This window comes from Leptidea sinapis, chromosome 24 (genome assembly GCF_905404315.1).
Source record: "Leptidea sinapis chromosome 24, ilLepSina1.1, whole genome shotgun sequence".
NCBI lineage: Eukaryota > Metazoa > Arthropoda > Insecta > Lepidoptera > Pieridae > Leptidea > Leptidea sinapis.
In genome coordinates, this window is record NC_066288.1 from 3,449,810 (window position 1) to 3,470,820 (window position 21,011).

Sequence of the window (21,011 nt, forward strand, 5' to 3'; positions counted from 1 at the left end):
ATTATTAATTTGATAAAAAATAAAAGCGGTATTTATTTTGTTTTTTATTATTCACAAAAACTTTCCTGCAAACGCCTCCACGCCTGCCCTATGTCTAACTTGAAATAAAATACAAACATTATTTTGAGTTGATCTACTAATCAATACACAAAGCAACTTTAGTTTTCAATGTCACTCGAATTTGTACTTAATTGTTAAACACAAATTTTAATTAATATGGGCCAATGCTGCGCATTTCTGTTTTAGGTACAGCTGATATGATGATGATGAAAGTTCTTATATTAGAATGTCATCATCATAGTAGCAGCCGAAAGGCTTTCCCCAAAGATCTCCACGACAATCGGTCCGGCGCTGCCCTCATCCAACGTATTCCGGCGATTTTGACCATATCATCGGTCCATCTTATGTGGGGCCTACTAACACTGCGTCTTCCGGTACGTGGTCGCCATTCGAGGACTTTACTGCCCCAGCGGCCATCTGTCCATCGAACTATGTGCCCTGCCCACCGCCACTTCAGCTTCGCAATCCTTTGGGCTATCTGGTGACGTTGGTTCTCCTACGGCTCTCCTCATTTTTCATTCGATCTCACAGGGTAACTGCGAACATAGCCCCCTCCATTTTCCTCTGAGCGACCATGAGCTCTCTCATTAGGCACATAGCTACCGACCACGTCTGCGTACCGTAAGTCAACACTAGGAAAATCTTCGTCTTCAGACACTTGTACTAGGGACGAGAAGATTTTATGAAGCTTCTCGACAGCCCATCCGAGTTGGATTGGAACTGTAAATTATGCTAATATTATGTTTCTGATAAATAAATAAATATCTATATATAATCAAATCTGTATCGCTATAGACAAGAAGTACAGAAAGTGCCTTAATATTGTTTATTTTTATTTTAATAACTACATTATATTAGCTACACAAATTCAATCATCTACTTTGGCTTTAGGTAATGATCTTCATCAACTCTTTGGTTGACGAGTTGTTCTTCGATACATTTAGATATGGGTTTGTTAGTTCTTGCCGCCTCCGCCATGGCCAACTGAACAGTTCGAGGTTCCAGCGTTACTAAGTTGGTGGCCACACCCATGGCTGCGTATATACGAATGAATGCCGTTGAGCAGCCGGTACCTTTGAAATATAGAATTATTTTAGATTTTTTTTAAAACACTTCTACGCAAAATTAACATCGATTTTTCGCGACAAACTATAATACTGGCTTTAATACTACAAAATTTGTAATGTATCGTTTTTGCTAAATAAACCTAATGCTTATAAGAAATAATAAGTTTAATTTAATGTAAGAAATACATACCGTATGTGCCATATTCACCAGATTTATAATCCCCTGGGAATATGTAGTGGTAGTGAGGCCAGAATGTTCTGTTCAGCAGAAATACTGAATTTGAATCTGGTGGGTATCTGAGGAGAAACGAATTTGTTAATGTTATATATAATGATGATTATAATTCCTTTAAATTGAAATTTGAAATAAATAGAAGATAATGTAAAGAAAAATCATCAGAATTTTACCATTTACCACAACGGCCCCTTTTTCTGCCGTGAAGCAGTAATATGTAAACATTACTGTGTTTCGGTCTGAAGGGCGCCGTAGTTAGTGAAATTACTGACTTAACATCTTATGTCTCAAGGTGACGAGCGCAATTGTAGTGCCGCTCAGAATTTTTGGGTTTTTCAAGAATCCTGAGCGGTACTGCATCGTAATGGGCAGGGCGTATCAAATACCATCCTGCTCGTCTCATCCGTTATTTGCATTAAAAAATAAATAAATTGAGAGCACATGAGTTTGATAAAAAATTCTTACTTCTCTCCTTCCCTAAGGCCCCATACAACGGCTCCGCTTTCGACCAACCACGAAGCGTGCAGCACTATGCAGTACCTTAAGAACCCAATCACAAATATTGAGCTCATAATGGTGTCGTCCCAGTACTCTAGAGGGGCATTCAGTGGTAGCAGAATGAACAGCACCGCGTACAGAACCCAGTAGAACCTGGGGAGAAGACCTTTTTAGCGACTTGCTTGCCAGACTCACTTCTTGGTGAAAATAAGTGATAGTAACTTCCTATATAAGAAATAGTTGGACACATAACATTTTTTTAACTTCATGGAGACTTTTTAATGGCCAAACCCCAAAGAGGATGTAAATACTTTATATTACGTAATAACAGGCGCGACTGCCTTAGTATAAATTGAAATTTAGTTTAGTATGAAACGTGCAGTCATTGTGCAGTGACATAAGTTTGAAATAGTAGTAATTACAGTATTGCGATTGGCCACTAAGTATAATCCGGCTAAGTTTGAAAGCGAACAGTTACTTAAAACGTGGATTTTTTTTTACAAGATTATAGCCGACTGCACATTTCCTACAATCGAGTGAATCGCTTTTTTCAGTTTCGCTAGGCAGCCAAACCCTATTAAGAGGACTCCATAGAACATTAAGTGAAAACTGTTATTTTTTAAAATTTCAAATAAATTATTATTTCTATGAAGTACATAATAATATGAGAAAAGTTTTTTTTTCAGAAGTAATTTAAAGAATTATCAGAAAGAATTTACTTAACTTAACTTAAAGAGACTTAACATCTTATGTCTCAATGTGACGAGAGCAATGTAATGCCGCCCAGTATTTTAATTTTTCAAGAATCAGGATTTATTTTTTAAATCTTTAATTTAATTTATCATTGATAATTTTTAACAGGAGAAGTTAAATTGTTTTAGCCTTAGATTAAGGATTGGTCTTCGCTGCACTTCAACTAGATACCTCACAACCTACATAACAACAATAGCTTTTTTTTATTACGGCAATTATTAGATACTTGTGTCTTGTTGTGTGATCTTGACACTCATTGGCATCTTTAAAATTTTGTAACATACGCTTCGTGTTATTTTACATTGAAATTAAAAAATACAAAATAATTACTGATGATATATTGTGATCACAGTATCTTTCTTAATTCTTGTAGTATTATTTTTACAAAGTTTTACTACGCAACCCGGCATTTTAGTTTCAATTATTTATTAACAAAGTTTAATAGGACATTTGGCAGGTCAACGTCACACATTGTTAGCGACTGGCTCGAGTACGCCGCTTGGGCGTAGTATAAGTTGCCGCACTTTGCGACTACGCCTGCGGTATCTAGTTGTAACGCAGCGGAGACCAATCCTTAATCTAAGGTTCTAGCCTTATTATTAGTCACAAACATACCTCTTTTGAAACATCACAACAGAATCCTTCTCCAAATCTGACATATCGATAGAATTCTTGAGAGCCACTTGCTGCTCGCTCAACTTCCGCAGCCTGGTGAGGAAGTGTGAGTAGACAAATCCTCTTCTGTGGTCATACGGGTCATTATCCGTCATATAATATGCATGATGCAGCCTGTGGTTTTGGACCCAGTCGTATATGGAACCCTGCGAATGACAAACAACAAAATTACTCAAAAAGCATTTCATCGTAGTATTTCCCAGGAAACTCTTTTACAATTTGTTTTGCTCAAATTCTAAAAATTATTCAATAAAGCACAAGGCGATAATGTTACTACGATAATGTCACCAGTGGGAGGCTCCTTCCTACAGGATGCCGGCTAGATTATGGGTACAACAACGGCGCCTATTTCTGCCGTCAAGCAGTAATATTTAAGCATTACTGTGTTTCGGTCTGAAGGGCGCCTTAGTTATTGAAATTACTGGGCAAATGAGTGTCATTTGCCCAGTAATTTCATATTATGTCTCAAGGTAACAAGCGCAATTGTTGTGCCGCTTAGAATTTTTGGGTTTTTCTAAGAATCCTGAGCAGCACTGCATTGTAATGAGCAGGGCGTATCAATTACCATCAGCTGAACGTCCTGCTCGTCTCGTCCCTTAATTTCATTAAAAAAAACTGGGTTTCGGTCTGAAGGACGGCGTAGCTATTGAAATTACTGGGCAAATGAGACTTAACATCTTATATCTCAAGGTGATGAGCGCAATTGTAGTGCCGCTCACAATTTTGGGGTTTTCCAAAAATCCTAAGCGACACTGCATTGCTATGGGCAGGGCGTATCAATTACCATCAGCTGAACGTCCTGCTCGTCTCGTCCCTTACTGTCATAAAAAAAATATTACCTATACTCCCTTGTAGCACCAGAGGTACCAGCATTGCCGATATAAAGTCAAATAAATGTTGATATGAATTCTAAAACCGAAAATAATTTGACACGTGGCGGGCTCGAGGATCGAACCGCGGCCGCGGGCTCCGTGGTGAGAGTCAAGAGTTGCTCGATAGACGCTTTTCATTAGCTTCACTTGTATGTATGTTTGTTTGTAACCGACTCATTTGGGCGCGATTTAGACCCACTTGAAACGGCCAGATATCGTTCAAACTTCGTAGATCTATCGTGGACCGATGACAATACATTAATTTGATAAAATTATTCCATTTTTTAATTTTGCCAAATAAGATTTTTGTTACTTTATATAATTTTTTCATTTATCGTCGATAAGGCAGGAAATGATGTTCATTTTTAACCGACTTCAAAAAGGAGGAGGTAATCATTTCATCGGTATTTTTTTTTATGTTACCTTGCTATTTTTTAGGTTTGCATAAGAGGTGTATTAAATTAAATTATTAGTTATTTGATACTTTTCAGTTTTTGAAGTCGGTTTTTTTAAACGTAGTTTATTTTTATTTTTTATAAATTTCAACCATTATCTTTTCAACAATAGCGTGTTTTTTTAATTTTTTTTTAACTACATTTATTTATTCTATGATAATTACTACATCCATGTTTAAATACGCATTTGATAAAGAGGCGTATTTTCCGATGACGAAAAGACATTTAAATTTTGTTTTGTATTTATAAAAACCACAACAATCTTATTACAGAAGGTTCAATATGCGGTAAAAATTTAATGGTTAAAAGCCGGTTTTCCTCCACCTTGACATATCTATACAGGACAGTGTCACATAAAACGATATCATTTTACGTTTAACTAACTGTATTATAAACCTGTAAAATAAAACCAAATTACTTCACTATTTTTCAGAATTTGATTTCAAGTCAAGTATAAGTTTAAGAGTTGCTAAAACGGTATTAATGATTTATATCTATTAATTATAATTATTTTATTTTTTAACTAAATAAGGGTTCTACGAGAAAAATAAACTCCGGATTGCCACATTATTGAAATTTATGCGAGCGAAGTCATTCAATTAATTAGAAACAATTGTCTACGTATTAAAAAGTACTGGAAAATAAAATAAAATGTTCCAAATTTATATATAATATAAATAAATAAAAAAGGGTTTGTTGTAATGAATTGATGTTGATGTAAAATTGTTTGTACTATTTTACAATTTTACATCAAAATCATCACAGTTTTATTCTCAATAGTGATTTTCATTATTATAACACTAGATATAAGGGATTGCTTGTAACTAATTCTAGTAAGCTTCATAAGATATACAATAGCTTTAAGGGTAAATGTATACACTTTTAAAATAAAGCACCAGCCACTGTTCAGGAATTATCAATTAATAAGTTTAAATGTTTTATTAAAAAATGTCTGCTCTGTCGTAAATCCTATTACTCCACAGCTGAATATCTAAGTGATCGGTCAGCCTGGGACTAGATTATGATTATTTTATAGCAATAGCAATGACAGTACAATATTAAAACTAAAGTATTAAGTAAAATACAATATAAAAAGAGCACAAAAAAAGAATGCTGGGCTGTTCTTGCGCCCCTTCTTCTCTCTCAGAGCGCCATTTGTGTCCGAAGCGGTAGAAGTATCTAGTATATTAGAAATGACATCAAATAGAATTCTAAAGGAATGCCTTTTTATGCCTTTGAATTAGTTTTTCGTGACAAATTTTATACCGTAATATAGCAGACAAGACAATAATTATCACTGACAATATAGTTAATATCTTAGAAGGCTGTATTCAATGTTATGTCGTCGTTCACCGCTGCCCATACTTGCTTATAACGCTGATTATAACACCTTCTTAATAATATTAATAAATATTACCTGACCAACAAGAGTTTGCAACAGCATTAGAAAGACGCGTAGTTCGGCGCTAGCCTTATACGTAGAGTGTGCCCACAGCCTGTGTGCTCCTGTTGTGACGCCCAGAGTGGCTAATGACGTCAACGTTACCACTGAAAAAAAAAAGACAAAATTAACTTCTTAATGTTTTTACACCTGATATTAAGGCGAAGGGTTAGCATAAAACACGCAAACATGGTGTTTTTAGATAAGTTTTATGTTGAATATATAGCATTTGGAGTAATGGACAGTATTTTACCCGGTTACACATACCCTTATGTTTTATTTGTAGGTTGCCTATGCTTGCTGTTGATTATAGTTCACACTCCAGAGCTATTTTGAACTGTCATTTTTCTTTGCAGTTAATCAAGTTTTTTCTTGGCATGACGCATTTGTTTAGTATTACTCTCAGAAAAGTTATTCTTACAGCTTGTACTTGTTTTGTGTAGGAACATTTATTCAGATTAGTAATCAATAATGAGAATTGTAAGCATATAAACTGTTTGCGACTTTAAAATGTTATGTTTTCCACGAATTTTGAAAAGATAAGAGTTGTTACATAGATGGCGGACCGGGAGTCGTGAACTCATATCGCTCAAGGTCGCCGGCATTTAGTGTCGCCTTAAGTGATCAACGTCATCCACGTTCTATTGCAACACCAGAATAATCACAGGAGCGTTTACAGCATTTTAGAACGGTATACGTGCTTTTTTTGAAGGTATCCATCAGCCTAGCGAAACTCTCTAAGAAAAAAGGCGATTATAAGAAACGTGCAGTCATTGATAGATTGACAGATGACAGCTGTTATCTTTTTAAAAACGGAGATAGGCGAAATCCACTACATTTGAAGCAACTGTTCGCTTTCAAATTTAGTCGGATTATACTTAGTGGCCAATCGCATTACTGTAATTACTACTATTTCAAAATTATGTCAAATGACTTCACGTTTCATACTAAACTAAATTTAAATTTTTTTCTTAGGGAGTCCCGCCCTTCCCGAAGCTCATTCATTGGTTGTACGTGGAAGAAAGTAATTATTGATAATGTGTAATGTGTTTGTTAAGATGATGGCCACCAGAACTTATCAAAGGTGGGTAAGTATTTCAAGAATGAATATTACCAAATTTAAAGGGAATTAAAATAGTAGCTCAAAAGTAATCTGCTAATGTTTGTTTCCGAGTCATGGAATATGTATAGTTATCGATATATTGTATTTATATCGTTGTCCCACCACCCACAGTACAGGCTATGCCTAGTTAGTTTGGGGCAAGATAATTTGTGTAAAAGTGTGTCAATATTATTATATTTTTTTTAATGACTAGCTGACCCAGCAAACGTTGTATTACCGATATTAAAATTGCGATACAAAAGTAACTGTTCATCGTAGATGGGTGAAAATTTGAAGTTGTATGTATTTTTTAATGCTGACCCATAATCAAATAAATTAAAAAAAAAATTGGCGTCCACCCTTAACATTTACGGGGATGAAAAATAGATGTTGTCCGATTCTCAGACCTACCCAATATGCACTCAAAATTTCATGAGAATCGATCAAGCCGTTTCGAAGGAGTTTAACTACAAACACCGACATGAGAATTTTATATATATATTAGATGTCAACTGTGTCTGTTACTCATCGTAATCATATGATATAAATTCCAATTGACAAATCAGAAATATAGATATTATTGTGTGGAAAGAACAAATAGTCATAAAAATACAAATTCTGTACTTTTATTTCTTCAACTCACTACAAATAACTTAAACAATTTATTATTTTTTAAAGCGATAACCCTCACATCTGGAATTAATTACACAAATAAAATTTGAAAACAGAATTTATGGACGTTGCCGGACTCGAACCCGCGACCACTCGCGTTCCGTGCGAGTGCTCTTCCAACTGAGCCAACCGTTCGAGTGAAGTATATTTGGTAAATCTTGTATGCCTTGTTCAGCTCTCTGGATGCGATTTCATCTACAGGATCTACTTTAAAGTTGATAACCTGCTCAACCCCCAATATTTGCATATTAGGAAATTGACTTGAGATGTCGCTCTTTCAAATCTAAACAATTTGTTATTATTTTATTAAGTGAACAAATCTTATAACTATATTTACAATACTACGACTACATAAAATTAAAACTATCATTACGTGGAAGCGTACCAAGAATACTGGCAGCATTACCGCGTTGGATAGCAAGGCTGATCCGTTGACCGAAATAGCTGCCAGCGCTTGGGTTTCCAGTAGCCTTATTGAGGCGCGAAGATAGTATTTTGAACATTTTGTTATTTTAAAATATCAATGTGTGAGTGTGTTAATTCTTAGTAAGCAATTTACAGTAAACTTTCCGTTTCTACATGTGACAATTGCGGTATTGATATACTTTATTAACTATATTATGATATTGGTATGTTCACCTCATTTGTACCAATTAGTAGTATGTAGCAACTTCTGCTAATATGCATTTTAATGTCAAACGTGGCTGAATAAGCGACTTGAATAAAACTGTCGTGTACAAATTCTGATGACGTAACCCAGCGTCTTGCAAAATAACTTTTTGTTTCAATTCAGAATGAATCAACAACTTTTCAAGAATAAATCATTCTGCAGAGCTAATATTGCTTCATACAATACTTTGGTAATATTATAAATTATTATTACAATGATCAAATGATTTAAAGTTATCACGATCATATTATAAATGTTTCGTTTTTTTATTAAGTATAGAAAAATTATCTTTACCTGTAAACTCTACATATTTTAAGATATATCTTTTTTTCTCTTTGTCAGTGCTTGCTGTGTTGATCAACGGCACTACTAAAACTTCATAAAACAAACTTATTTTTTTTTTAATAAAACACTGCTTATAGCTTTTACGGTCGTTCACACCGATATCCCTCTTTAGTGTGGGCTCTCAATGAACTTCCGATTTTTCAGCACTGTAGTTTTTTCATGATCTGGGGCTCCATAGTGGGTATGGATACCATAATAGCTAAATAAGTATTTTTAATATCATCATCATCCTCAGCCGGAAGACGTCCATTGCTGGACAAAGGCCTCGCCCAAAGATTTCCACGATGATCAGTCCTGAGCTGCCCTCATCCACCGTATTCTGGCGATCTAAACGAGACCGTCGGTCCATCTGGTTGGGGGCCTACCAACACTGCGTCTTCTGGTACGTGGTCGCCGTAATGATGTTGAATACGTATATTTTTAATATACTCAACACATTTACAAAGAAAAACCGATTTAAAATAAATCTCATATAAGTACTGAAAAAAAGGTAACTAAGGAGATATTTTTATATTTCCGTTTTCCACGTTTTTTTACCCTACTTATTATAAGAAATTAATATTGAACTTAATCACAATTTGGAGGTAAATTGAGTAACGCACACACAAGAATACAATAAGAACTTCCTCTTTAAAAAAGGAGGGGGGAAATAGGACACTAATTAAAAGAGTCGGATAAAAAGATCCAGATGTACTTACACAGCAATAAAGTTGCCAGTTTGGCCTCGGTAAACAATATCCACAGTCCAAATAACGACAGGAGTTGCACGTGGATGAAGAACAAAACGGCAGGCCAGTCTGCTTCCCGCGCCGTGCTCAGCTGCTTCACGGCAGCGTTGCCCTGCTGCCGGGTCTCCGTCATCGTTTCTGTCATCGCCTAGAACCAAAGATGAAGGTGGATCAAGAGGTGGATCTAACAATCTCCGCGGAAATACGAAACTGAAATCGTTAGGCTATTTATTATCTTACCAGTCGGAGGCTCCCTTGCACAGGAGGCCGGCTAGTTTATAGATCCCACATCGGAGCCTATTTCTACCGTGAAGCAGTTATGTGTAGACATTCCTGTGTTTCTGTCTGAATGGCGCCGTAGCTAGTGAAATTACTGGGCAAATGAGACTTAACATATGAATTTGTGGGTTTTTCAAGAATCCTGGGCGACACTGCATTGTAATGGGCAAGGCGTATCAATTACCATCAGCTGAACGTCCTGCCCGTCTCGTCCCTTATTTTCATATAAAAAATCTTTTTTCTGAATTATATCCGAATAGGTAATTATAGAATATATAGTTTTATTCGGATTTTAAATCTCACTAGAAAGGGCCTGTGAGGGATGTTAGTATGTTAAAACGCGAAACAATGAATCGAAAATTGATGAATTAAGATGCCAATATTTATAAGCACGTAAGTATTATCTATTTATATTGGAAGTTTTCTTTATATAAGCCCTCTTGCTCCCTAGCAAACGGGCAAGATGACTTGATCCTGGGAAGTGTCTAACCGTCCATACATCCGCAACACCAAGGCAAGTTCAAATTCAAAATTTAAAAACACTTTATTCGTGTAGGCCACGGAAATGACACTTAAGAATGTCAAAAATAAAAATAAAAATATTGTTTCTTATTGAATTTACCGCTACTTCGTAAAGGGTTGAGCTAATGAGAAGAAGTAGCAAGAAACTCATTGCCACTCTTTTAAGTCAAGACTTACATTTTAATTGTTTTACAAATCATTTCAATTACAATATATGCAAAGTGACGCAACAAAAATACTCAAATGCAAAAACTGAAAGGCAAGGTCAAGAGATGCGTTGCCGGTCTTTATGTTGTCATATCAACAAAGAGCACGACAGAATGGTGTTATTAAAATATGATAACTTTTCATTAGGTGCATGCCAGTTAAGGGCAAACATTCATACTAGATAATAAACGGAAAAGGCGTGGATTGGTGTGTGAAGAAAATAATCAAGAAGTGATTGATCTACGTAGGCACTGTATTAGACGTTTTTTATGTCTATAATATTCATCAATAATTTATTTCATCATCATCATCAGCTGGAATCGTCCACTGCTGGACTCCCTGGCCTCCCCCAAAGATTTCCACGATGATCGGTCATGCGCTGCCTTCCGGTGTATTCCGGCGATCTTGAATAGATCACACTGCGTCTTCCGGTACATGGTCGCCATTGATTTACTTAATTTAAAGGAAAAAACAGGTCTGAGGCATTTCTCTTCCCAATACGCGGTTGAGATAATTCATTAGTAGTAAGTAGGTAGTTCGGTAGTATCTAGTATATTAGAAATGACATGAAAAAGTATTCTAAAGGAATCAAAATATATGCCTTTTTTATGCCAATAAGAAAAATTGAAATGCAATTTCGAATTAGATAGATTAGATCTTCAATATTGTATAAAAAAAATATTGAATATAATAACATTAGTAGTTTTTGACGTTCAATAAGTGATTTTATATCCTATTTTGAATAAAAATATTTGAATTTAAATTTGAATTATAGATAGTTATAGTTAGCAACAGATAAATTTAAATTCCCGTAAAAATCTTTAAAAATACACTTCCATTGTTGTTTAGACAATTTGTGATGTCTTTAAAGTGATAACTCTCAGTTCTAGAATTAAAACACAAATAAAATTTGAAAAACACAATTTTATGAACGATGCGGGACTCGAACCCACGACCTCTGGATTTCCGTGCTAGTGCTCTAACCAACTGAGCTGGTATTAGACTAAAAATTTTTTTACGTAGCGCATCTTTCGTGTAAATGTTATTCATACTTACTTGATTCATATGCTTATTGGTATTGAATCAAACACCATCAAACATAGTAATTACACAGACAACCAAGATTCACATACGCGGTGGTTTACAATTGCTCGAGAAAAACTGTGCGACAAATCTACCGAGTTCTCACATCTATCTTTCACTATTACTTTCGCACGTGCGAGCAGTTGGAATTGCATTTAAATACTGAATGTCATTGTTAATACATTCAAGTCAGCAAATTAAGCACGATCGCGTCACTTAACTTGCACAAGGCTACGTCCAATTAAAGAAAGTATATGTTATTAAAACAACGAAAATTTGCAATTTACAATACAGTACTTATAAAAATATAGGTAAACTTCTCATGCCTACACTCGTCTTTAATGTTTAAATGAAAGAAATACTGAATGTTTTCGTATTGATTCCTTAGTGTGAGTGATTACAGACGGACTCTATGTAGGTAAATTGTAGAGATCACTGTTACTTAAAACTACAACTTTTGAATTTTATTAAGTGGCATTTCCAATTCCAATTCGACACGTTTTTGGCCTCTACACGAATCATCCTCAGGAGATGTTGACTCGCCAAACTCTGGCACGATAGAGGCTTATTATAGAAAACCGAACAAAAAAAAATAGAAAAACTATAGATGAAAATTATATAAATTAACAAAAATCGTATTATGCAATTAAAAAAAATGGAATAATTTTATCAAATTAATTAAAATTAAAGAAATATTGTATGGACTCGCCCCCATGAATTAATAACGGCCAAATTCATGTTTAAGCTTCAAGAAATTCCTAAATAGAGTATTACAATAAAATTTATTGATGTCGTGGGTAGAAAGCCCACGCTTACGTTCCATATCGAAAGGCAAGCGTGAGATAGAAAGATGAATTCGTTTTTGAATCACTTAATAATAATAATAGATTGGCTGTTATGTGACAGAACAAATTCAGTTATATGAAATGATCCATAAGGCTTAAGGCGAAACTTTTTCAATTAAGAGTAAGGAAACGACCACGACGTTTATCTCATGGAAAGTAATAGGGCTGGCCCGCGCAGTAATGCACAAGCTAATCACCGCTTTGAACAAAACGTTACAAGTATTTTATTTTCAACCTACCTTCAATTAAGTATTGGGATTAACTTATTAGCTGTGCCATTAGTAATAAATTAACGATTGCCTAATACTAAGCTAAACATTTTGAATATTTTAGTAAACAAGTGTTACCTACCTCTCCAAAGGTATACACATTATAATTTAAAATATCTGTTATTATATTAAGTTTTATGTATGTCTGATGTTAATACATACTCATTGAACATATCGTTTCTATAAGGCAATGTCGCCGTTGAAATATATTAAATTTAAGATTGTTATTTCTTTGACTGTGTAAAGTAATGAACTTTCTACAAGGTGTAGTTCTGTTTTGACATTTATGGACTAGACAGATGCAGAATACAAGTGAACAAGCCATGGAGCGATACACTCTCCAAGAACGCGGAGCAATTGTGTCTATTTTGTGCGTAACAATTCGTGTGTGTTGTCGCAGCGCGAATTCCGTCGCTGATTCCTCGGCCTTCTGACACCGACTGCGCAGACACTGCGCCGTTTTGGCCACCAACCTTGAAGAGTATGGGACCACACGAGACGGTGCCAAGAGTAGCCGGCCCCGGAGGGCCCGTTCTAGCTGAGAATATCGCCGCTGTTGCCGAGGATGTCAAGCTATCGCCGGAAACATCGACCAGACGACGTGCCACGCAATTTGCCGGACGTTCCTAAGGCAAAGTCCAGTCCGTGCATCACTCTCTGCCTGACGAACGCCAAACGTGCGTAAACTTCGCCCAAGCCACCCTCAATCTCGAGGTGGACAATTTTTCGACCAAAATCATAATGAGCGATTAGGCTCATTTCCACCTCAGCGGCTACGTGTACAAACAAAACTATCGCTTCTGGGGCACCATAAATCCACGAGTGATGCACGAGGAGTTATTACACCCGCTCAAAAAGAATGCATGTTGCGCTGTTCACGCTGGAGGAGTCATCGGGCCATTGTTTTCGAGTACGCCGCTGGCCAAACGACAGTGGAACAGTGGACGGTGCGCGCTATAGGGCCATGTTGTCCGAGTTTTTTCTGCCGCAACTGGACGAATTAGGCCTGCAGGACATGTGGTTCCAACAGGACGAAGCAACGGGACACTGCACGAGCCACAACCGATATTCCGTTCGCGGGTCGCATCATCTCTCCTTTTGGCGATTTTAAAATTGGACAAGGATCAATTTACCCCATTCCGCGACGTTTTCGAGAGAGGACTCGATAGAAGACACAAGTTTCTCCCGGCACTGGTCGACGATTTCCCGAGAGAGACCTGCATGGTCCGTGTATACGGCATCACCAGTGCTGTCGTCTGCATAGCAATGTATGTTGGAGGTGTCCAACATATCATTGATAACAAAACTAATTATTTTTTGACAAGTAATGTTGAATTAATATTCTGTTTATGGAATTCCATGATATAATTAAATTTGTACTGGATAAAGGTTATTTTATCGGGTCGAGGTACGCTATTGTATGTTAATTGATAAAGTGAACAGTGTTCGATGTTTTATTTAATTTATTGATATGAAAGCTATTATACTTCAAATATTATTATATTTGGACTGTCCAATTTTCCATATTTTGATAATTTTGGATACTCATTAAACAACAGTTAATTTTTCTTAAGCCGGATCCACATTCAACGATTTAGGCGAAAAACAGCGTGTGAGGCAGAGCGAGTGAATAAAAAAGATCTTTCGTTTTACGTTTTTTTTTAATGTGGGCAATGTTTTTTGGGATAGAAGGATGGACGTTTAGTCACCCGAGTATATTGTGATGACCGCCACTTATGCTCAATTGATTTCGACTAGAGAGAACACAGAATGCTGCCGGTCCTCACCCATGTGATATTGAAACACTTCGATTATTAACAAATGTTATATTATATTCTATTGTATTTTTGAATGCATCTTAAATTCTGAAATGCTCCTTACCAGTGGGACGCTCCTTTGCACAGGATGCCTGCTAGATTATGGGTACCAATACGGAGTCTATTTCTGCCGTGACGCAATAATGTGTAAGCATTATTGTGTTTCGGTCTAAGGGCGCCGTAGCTAGTGAAATTACTGGGCAAATGAGACTTGACATCTTATGTCTCAAGGTGACGAGCGCAATTGTAGTGCCGTTCAGACCACGACCATTTTAATATCTACAATTCAAAAACTGTTCGTTATATATCTCATATCTAGAATATTTAATACTAAGTTTAATCATAAAGGTATTTTTACAATAATATGTATATCATATTATGTATTCACAATACTTTTCATTCGTCAAGTCTAATCTAGTTCCTGTTTACTATAGCTATATTATTCCTCTTGCCTAAATAGTTACTTAAAGTTACAAAAACACATAGCCCTTTATTCATAATAGTCTGCTAACTTAAAGCATTGCTAATTCTCACTCTGTCTTCTTCTATTGACCTAAGTCAGAATGAGAAAAAACATTCCTAAGCGGCTGTTTAAAGTGAGCGGACCATTATGAATAAGGTGGATAGTCTTTGATTTTGTATGTGATTTTAAATTGAAAAAATTAGGAGACGTGTTATTAAATGTTATTTTTATAACATATTTGAATATGAAATTCTTTTCTTGATTACTTGGAGTAATTCCCTAGAGGACGCGTCCCCAGGTGGCGAATAGGGGAATACTCGATGGAGGGTCCACGACATATTCGGAGTAGAGGTCGTGGGCATCCTGGGGATGTCTAGACATCCAGCAGTGCTACAGTGCGGCAGTGCCCAGTCTAGACTGGGGCATGCAGAAGAGTTGGCGGCGGATGAACCCCTAGTGGGTCAACGACGGCACTCGCACCTGGAGTAGGTGACAGTCTTGGCGTCAGATGGCAACAGCCGTAAAACACACAGCCAAAACACAATCTCCTGATCCAAAAATGGATCTTGTACCAGGAGGGCCGACCCCAAATAAGGAATGTGCCAGGGGAATATATAATTTGAATATGAAATTCATCTACATATGTTTGAGGCCGAAAATCTAAGAGCGCGCAGTTGATAGATTTTAAATGAAATACTTTAAAGTTTTCCATATGAAAGAGCATTATTGGCATAACTATTGTCATATCACACAAAGTGGCAGTACTTTGTAGTTACAAAGGTTCATCCGCGGATTTAATTGCCACAAGATGGTGCTTCAACGCAATCCCCATGTATATTTTATTTTTTCATTTATATTACTAGTAATCTAGGTAGGTTCAGTTAGATGAACCCTATGCAAGCTTTGCACGTATTCATATTAAAAAAAGCTATTTCCGCGTTCAAATTGAGTTGGATACCAATTTGATTTGTCGACGGTGCAAAATTGATATGTTGCCAAAGAGAATTTAAACACTACTATGTTGCAACGCCAACACAAAGAGAAAATAAATAGAAACAATAAACCTTTGAGTAGTTTGAAAATTAGAGTATATTCGAGAGAAATACAAAGAGTAATAATTGGAAACTTAAGTGAGTTTATTGCTACATTTGTAGCTATAACTTGTATTCGTTTTTTCCTCCAGGATATTTTATGGAATAGGAGAACCAACAAGCAATGTCGGGTGATTGGATTCTTGAAAAACACAAATATTCTGAGCGGCAATACAATAGCGCTAGTCACCTTGAGATATAAGATGTTAAGTCTCATATGCCCAGTAATTTCACCAGCTACGGCGCCCTTCAGACCGAAAAACAATTATGTTTACACATTTTTGCTTCACGGCAGAAATAGGCCCCGTTGTGTTACCCATAATCTAGCCGCATCACAGTTTTTTTTATTTCAGAAAAATCTTAAGGTATAACTTTTTTGAGTTCATTTACCGTACGGACAAAGATACCACGCATTAAAGTTTATAAAAAAAAACTATCTAACTATATCTTGCATGAATAGGCAATATTTTTGAAAAAAAAAAAAATTCATGAAATAATGTTTTTATCGCGTGCTTGTACATTTGTAGTAGAATCAGACGTATTTACCTTTTTTAGGGAGAGAAAATATTATACAATTGTTAACTAAATTAATAAAATACTTTGCTATGTCTTTTATATGAAATTAAAAGATGCTGCCGTACTCTCAGTAATTTCGTCATTTAAAAATAAAAGAAATATCTATAGTGACCGCTGAACCGCTTAGTTTAAGCCTATTTGAATAGAGTTTATTTGATTTTGACTGTTACCAATAGAAAGCCATATTTTTGTGAGTGTTAATATTAACACGAAAGATGAAAAGACTCTTTCTTGATGATGTAGAAGGTAGGTAGGAAAAAAAAATGGTTGAACACTAAAAATACTTTATATGGCATAACAACGTTTGCCGGGACAGCTAGTTTAAAAATAAAGGAGTTGTAATAGAGGAGTTAGTAATAAAATAAAGAATTGTAATGGAGATGTTAGCAAAAAAATTTTAACGACCTGTAAAATAATTCACTCACCTTATAACACTAAGCAACGCCCGGCCACCCGTCGGTGGATATGCCACACAATGACTGGATAAATATGTTGTGTTTGCGTTTTTACATATTTATAAGTTTAAGTATATGGGTTCGACCACAGTTCGACGTTCAATATCACGACGTAAGGAATTTCCGTCATTTAGGGAAGTCACGCATAAATTAGTCTAGATGTTATCAAACTTGTTTCTTTTACCGCCCCCTTTGAAAATCAATTACTTTTCAGCGCCCTCAATTTATTATACACTTCTAGTACAAGTATTCCTAGTTTTAATTTATACCAACACACAGGGCAGAAATATAAACTTATGAATTCTAAAGGAATCAATTTTGAGAAAATAAATGCCTTTATGCCTAATTAGAGCATCTGTACACTCATACGTTTTAAATTCATATCCGTAATTCTTCAAAGTGGCTTTCATACAAAAACAGTAATCAAATACCTCTAAATTATGTAAAATGCATTTCAAATATCTCTTGCTAAGCTATCTTGTTAGTATCACGGACGAGTAAAAAAAGAAAGACTCCGCGCCGTGATATTAGCAAGTGAAGCACCGTTATGCTAGTGTGTGTGCGGTTACGGGGGATACTAGTTACATAAATTTTCCTCCCTTAAATAATCATATATGGCCACAAATACTTATAAAGTATCGTTTTTACACTTTTTCACAATGCACGACGGCATTTTTATAATATTTTATTGAGACGCAAACTGATCCGTCACAGACGATGACAATCCTCAAATCATTAAGAAAATCATTCATGTTATAGTAACCTTAGCACAATCGTATTTTAACATTTTTTTTTTAATTTCTTAACACATCATTCAATTCGTATTTTTTTTCATGGATCCGTAAAATAACAGATGAGTGCTCAAACACCCTTATTCGAAATTTTAAATATAAAGTATCTAAATGACATTACAAATCAACCATCGCTCTCGACGCGCCATTTTTTTCTGGGCCCTTTAGCGCCCCCTTTTTGGTCTCTAACGCCCACTCGAGGGGTTATAGCCCACTTTGAGAAAAACAACCACTCATTATTATTACTTTTGATCATTACCTTTGACGGTCATCACGCTATGGCCGTCTTCTAGATTCCCTATTTTATTTTTTTCCCTTCTATTTGAAATGGCAATTATTAGTAGCTGAAGTTTTTCTGATCTGATATGACTTAGAAACCTTCAAGACTAGAGCATACTCGCAACTTGAAGGCTGGCCATGCATCTCTTGCCCCCTGGTGCTGCGGATATCCATGGGTCGTATCCTCACGTCTTCCCATCAAGTGAGTCATTTAGCTGTCTGCCCCCTTTTATATATTAAAACCCTTAAGTGACACATCCATCAATACGAAGAAACTATATTATAACTTATTTAGAGTTTATCTCACACCCTAAAAAAGTTATAAATATGATGCCAAAATATATTTTTTTTCAATTTACACACTTAGGTAAAGTGTGCGCACATATATTTCGGTCTCAGTGAGTCATAAATGTTTGTGCCGTTTGGTGTCGCGACACTTGGCCCGTGGGACGCAGAGGCACGGAGAATGTTCAAAGTACTATCTTCGCGCCTCAATAAGGCTACTGGAAAACCCAGAGCTGTCAGCTGTTTCGGTCAACGGATCAGCCTAGCTATCCAACGTGAAAATCCTGCCAGAATTTTTGAACGCTTCCCCGTAATGATAGTTTTAATTTTATGTATCAAATCAAAGTATTATTAAAGTTATAAGATTTGTTTTGCAAGTAATTATGTATTAAATTAAGTAATTATAAGTAAAATTAGTAGTGAGGTCATAAATAAAACGAGGTACATTTAATAAATAAGTCGTATAATTAATCATTACTTTATTAAACAGATATATTAAAAACTCTTCAACAATATTATAAAATTTTAATAATAACATTAATGTCAAATACCCGTTCTTATAACTATTGAAATATTATTTAAACCGAATAAGAAAGAGTCCTCACATATAATTTCATTTTTTGAAAAATAAAAAATAAAATTATGTATCTATTTTACCTTCCTTACATTTGTTTTATCTTCGTAACAGTATTAGATTGCTTTTCGACTCATATATAAAAAACTATTTACTAATGTTGTACATCAATTAATATGAATGGTGGTGATTTCTTGATCGCAGTTTATCAAAACCGATCATTACATCACGAAACGCAGACTAATTGAAAGTCGAGTGGAAATGTTTATATATTGAGGCAAAAACGAATATTGTCTCGTTGGACCTTAATTGTTAACCACCTATACCACACATAAAATAAATTAATAGCGGGAATGGATACACACGGTTCAATTTTAGTTGATCAACTTAGCATGCGATTTGAATTGTATGAAGAAACTTTAAAATAAGTCAAAATGATAAAGCTCGTTAAAAAAAAAGTTTGGCACCGTTCGAATTTTGACGCTTCAATTTTCTTGTTGAATGAAATTCTTCACTTTTGAATATGCCAATTTATTGGTTACGATTTTAACCAATTGTTTATTTCTTGTATTCGATTTTATTTGTTTCACGTATAATAAAAAGAAAGATCTCGCAATAAAATTATTGTAAAATTTGCTTGTTTATTCGTTCTTAAATCATGAATACTTTACACATCCAGAATTCTACATCCACGGTGGTTGGCAGTGATCAACCGCCGTGGATGTTGGATCGATTTTAATTAAACCGCTTGCAATTTTTCATTCGATTTTGTATCCAATTTTTGTTTATCAACTAATTGAAACATGTGAACACACTGTAAGGCAGAGATGAGCTCAGTATATGACAACTTCTCATGTGGGAACTACGATATTCTTACGTACATAAATATATTTTTTCTTGATAAAAACTATGCAGTTCTTAAAATTTTAATAACATTATTGTTTAAAGCCATTACCTAAACCACATTTTGCAAATTCTTTTGACAACAAGCAACTTATTTAATAAATTAATAAGATCTTAAGGAATACCTTAGACTAAATTTGCGAATAGCCCACCAGTTCCAGTCTTAAAGGTATCAATCACCCAAGCTTTATAAAATTGAAGATATTCCAATTAAAAACCACACTGGGGGACAACACTAATGAGAAACGATGAAAAACTTATAATATTGGAATGTTCAAAGTGTGAAAAAAGAATTTTAATTCGGGTCTTTTCGTTTAGGGTAATCAAAATTTAAAAGCCAAAGATTTTGTTTATATATATGTCTTAGGTATATTGTCAAAGTTGTGAAATTACAATTTACCGGTAGATTGTCAATCGACTTCATTTCTTACAATTTAACGGCCTGGTTTTAGTGACATTGTAATGTCACGGGTACACTATAGTGATATTGTAATAAGTCTTGGTATAATACAAAAGAAGTTAGCAGTGTGAGACGTCGAGCGTTCTGATTGGTAAATCTTTTTTCATACGCAATTTGCAAAACAATAATAGTAAACTCCAATGTTTGCGAGTATATAATCTTCCATCTGAAATTATTGTTGAAATAGCAGTGAACAAGGGCCAAATAGCTTAGATAACAATTAGTTAATAACACTAATGAATAACTGAAACATAATGACTAAGAATACAAGAAACAGACCAATCAGAGATGGCCTCATAAACTAACGAGCAGTAAAATTATCACAATATCATTGCTTTACAATATCACTAAAGTGTACCTGTGACATTACAATATCACTAAAATCAGCCCGTTAAATTGTAAGAAATGAAGTCGATTGACAATCTACCGTTAAATTATTAAATGAAAAGTGAAATAATTATAATATCACGGCTTAGACAATATACCTGCGACATATATAACGATATTTTACACATACAAAAATATGTTATTTCTAGTAA

General features: G+C 35.2%; 1 protein-coding gene across 2 annotated transcripts; it reads right to left on the reverse strand.

Moving 5' to 3' along the window:
* Positions 1-872: 872 nt before the first annotated feature.
* On the reverse strand, positions 873-17,220 carry LOC126971649 (acyl-CoA Delta-9 desaturase). 2 transcript variants are annotated; one of them, XM_050818022.1, is made up of 7 exons: positions 17,151-17,220; positions 9,544-9,721; positions 6,033-6,163; positions 3,229-3,434; positions 1,828-2,013; positions 1,318-1,424; positions 873-1,133 (listed from the first exon to the last, which is right to left on the reverse strand). In XM_050818022.1, exons 2-7 carry the CDS (start codon positions 9,716-9,718, stop codon positions 937-939), a joined length of 1,002 nt encoding a protein of 333 aa, XP_050673979.1. In that variant the 5' UTR covers positions 9,719-9,721; positions 17,151-17,220; the 3' UTR covers positions 873-936. The 2 variants fall into 2 exon arrangements, with proteins under 2 accessions (XP_050673979.1, XP_050673978.1); XM_050818021.1 differs by lacking the exon at positions 17,151-17,220 and adding an exon at positions 11,638-11,792.
* Positions 17,221-21,011: the final 3,791 nt, after the last annotated feature.

Coding starts and splice junctions, on each gene's coding strand:
- LOC126971649 (XM_050818021.1), bottom strand. Junction 2,014..3,228: donor GTTGTGATGTTTCAAAAGAG/GTATGTTTGTGA, acceptor TCTTCTCCCCAG/GTTCTACTGGGTTCTGTACG. Junction 1,134..1,317: donor TGGTGAATATGGCACATACG/GTATGTATTTCT, acceptor TATATTTCAAAG/GTACCGGCTGCTCAACGGCA.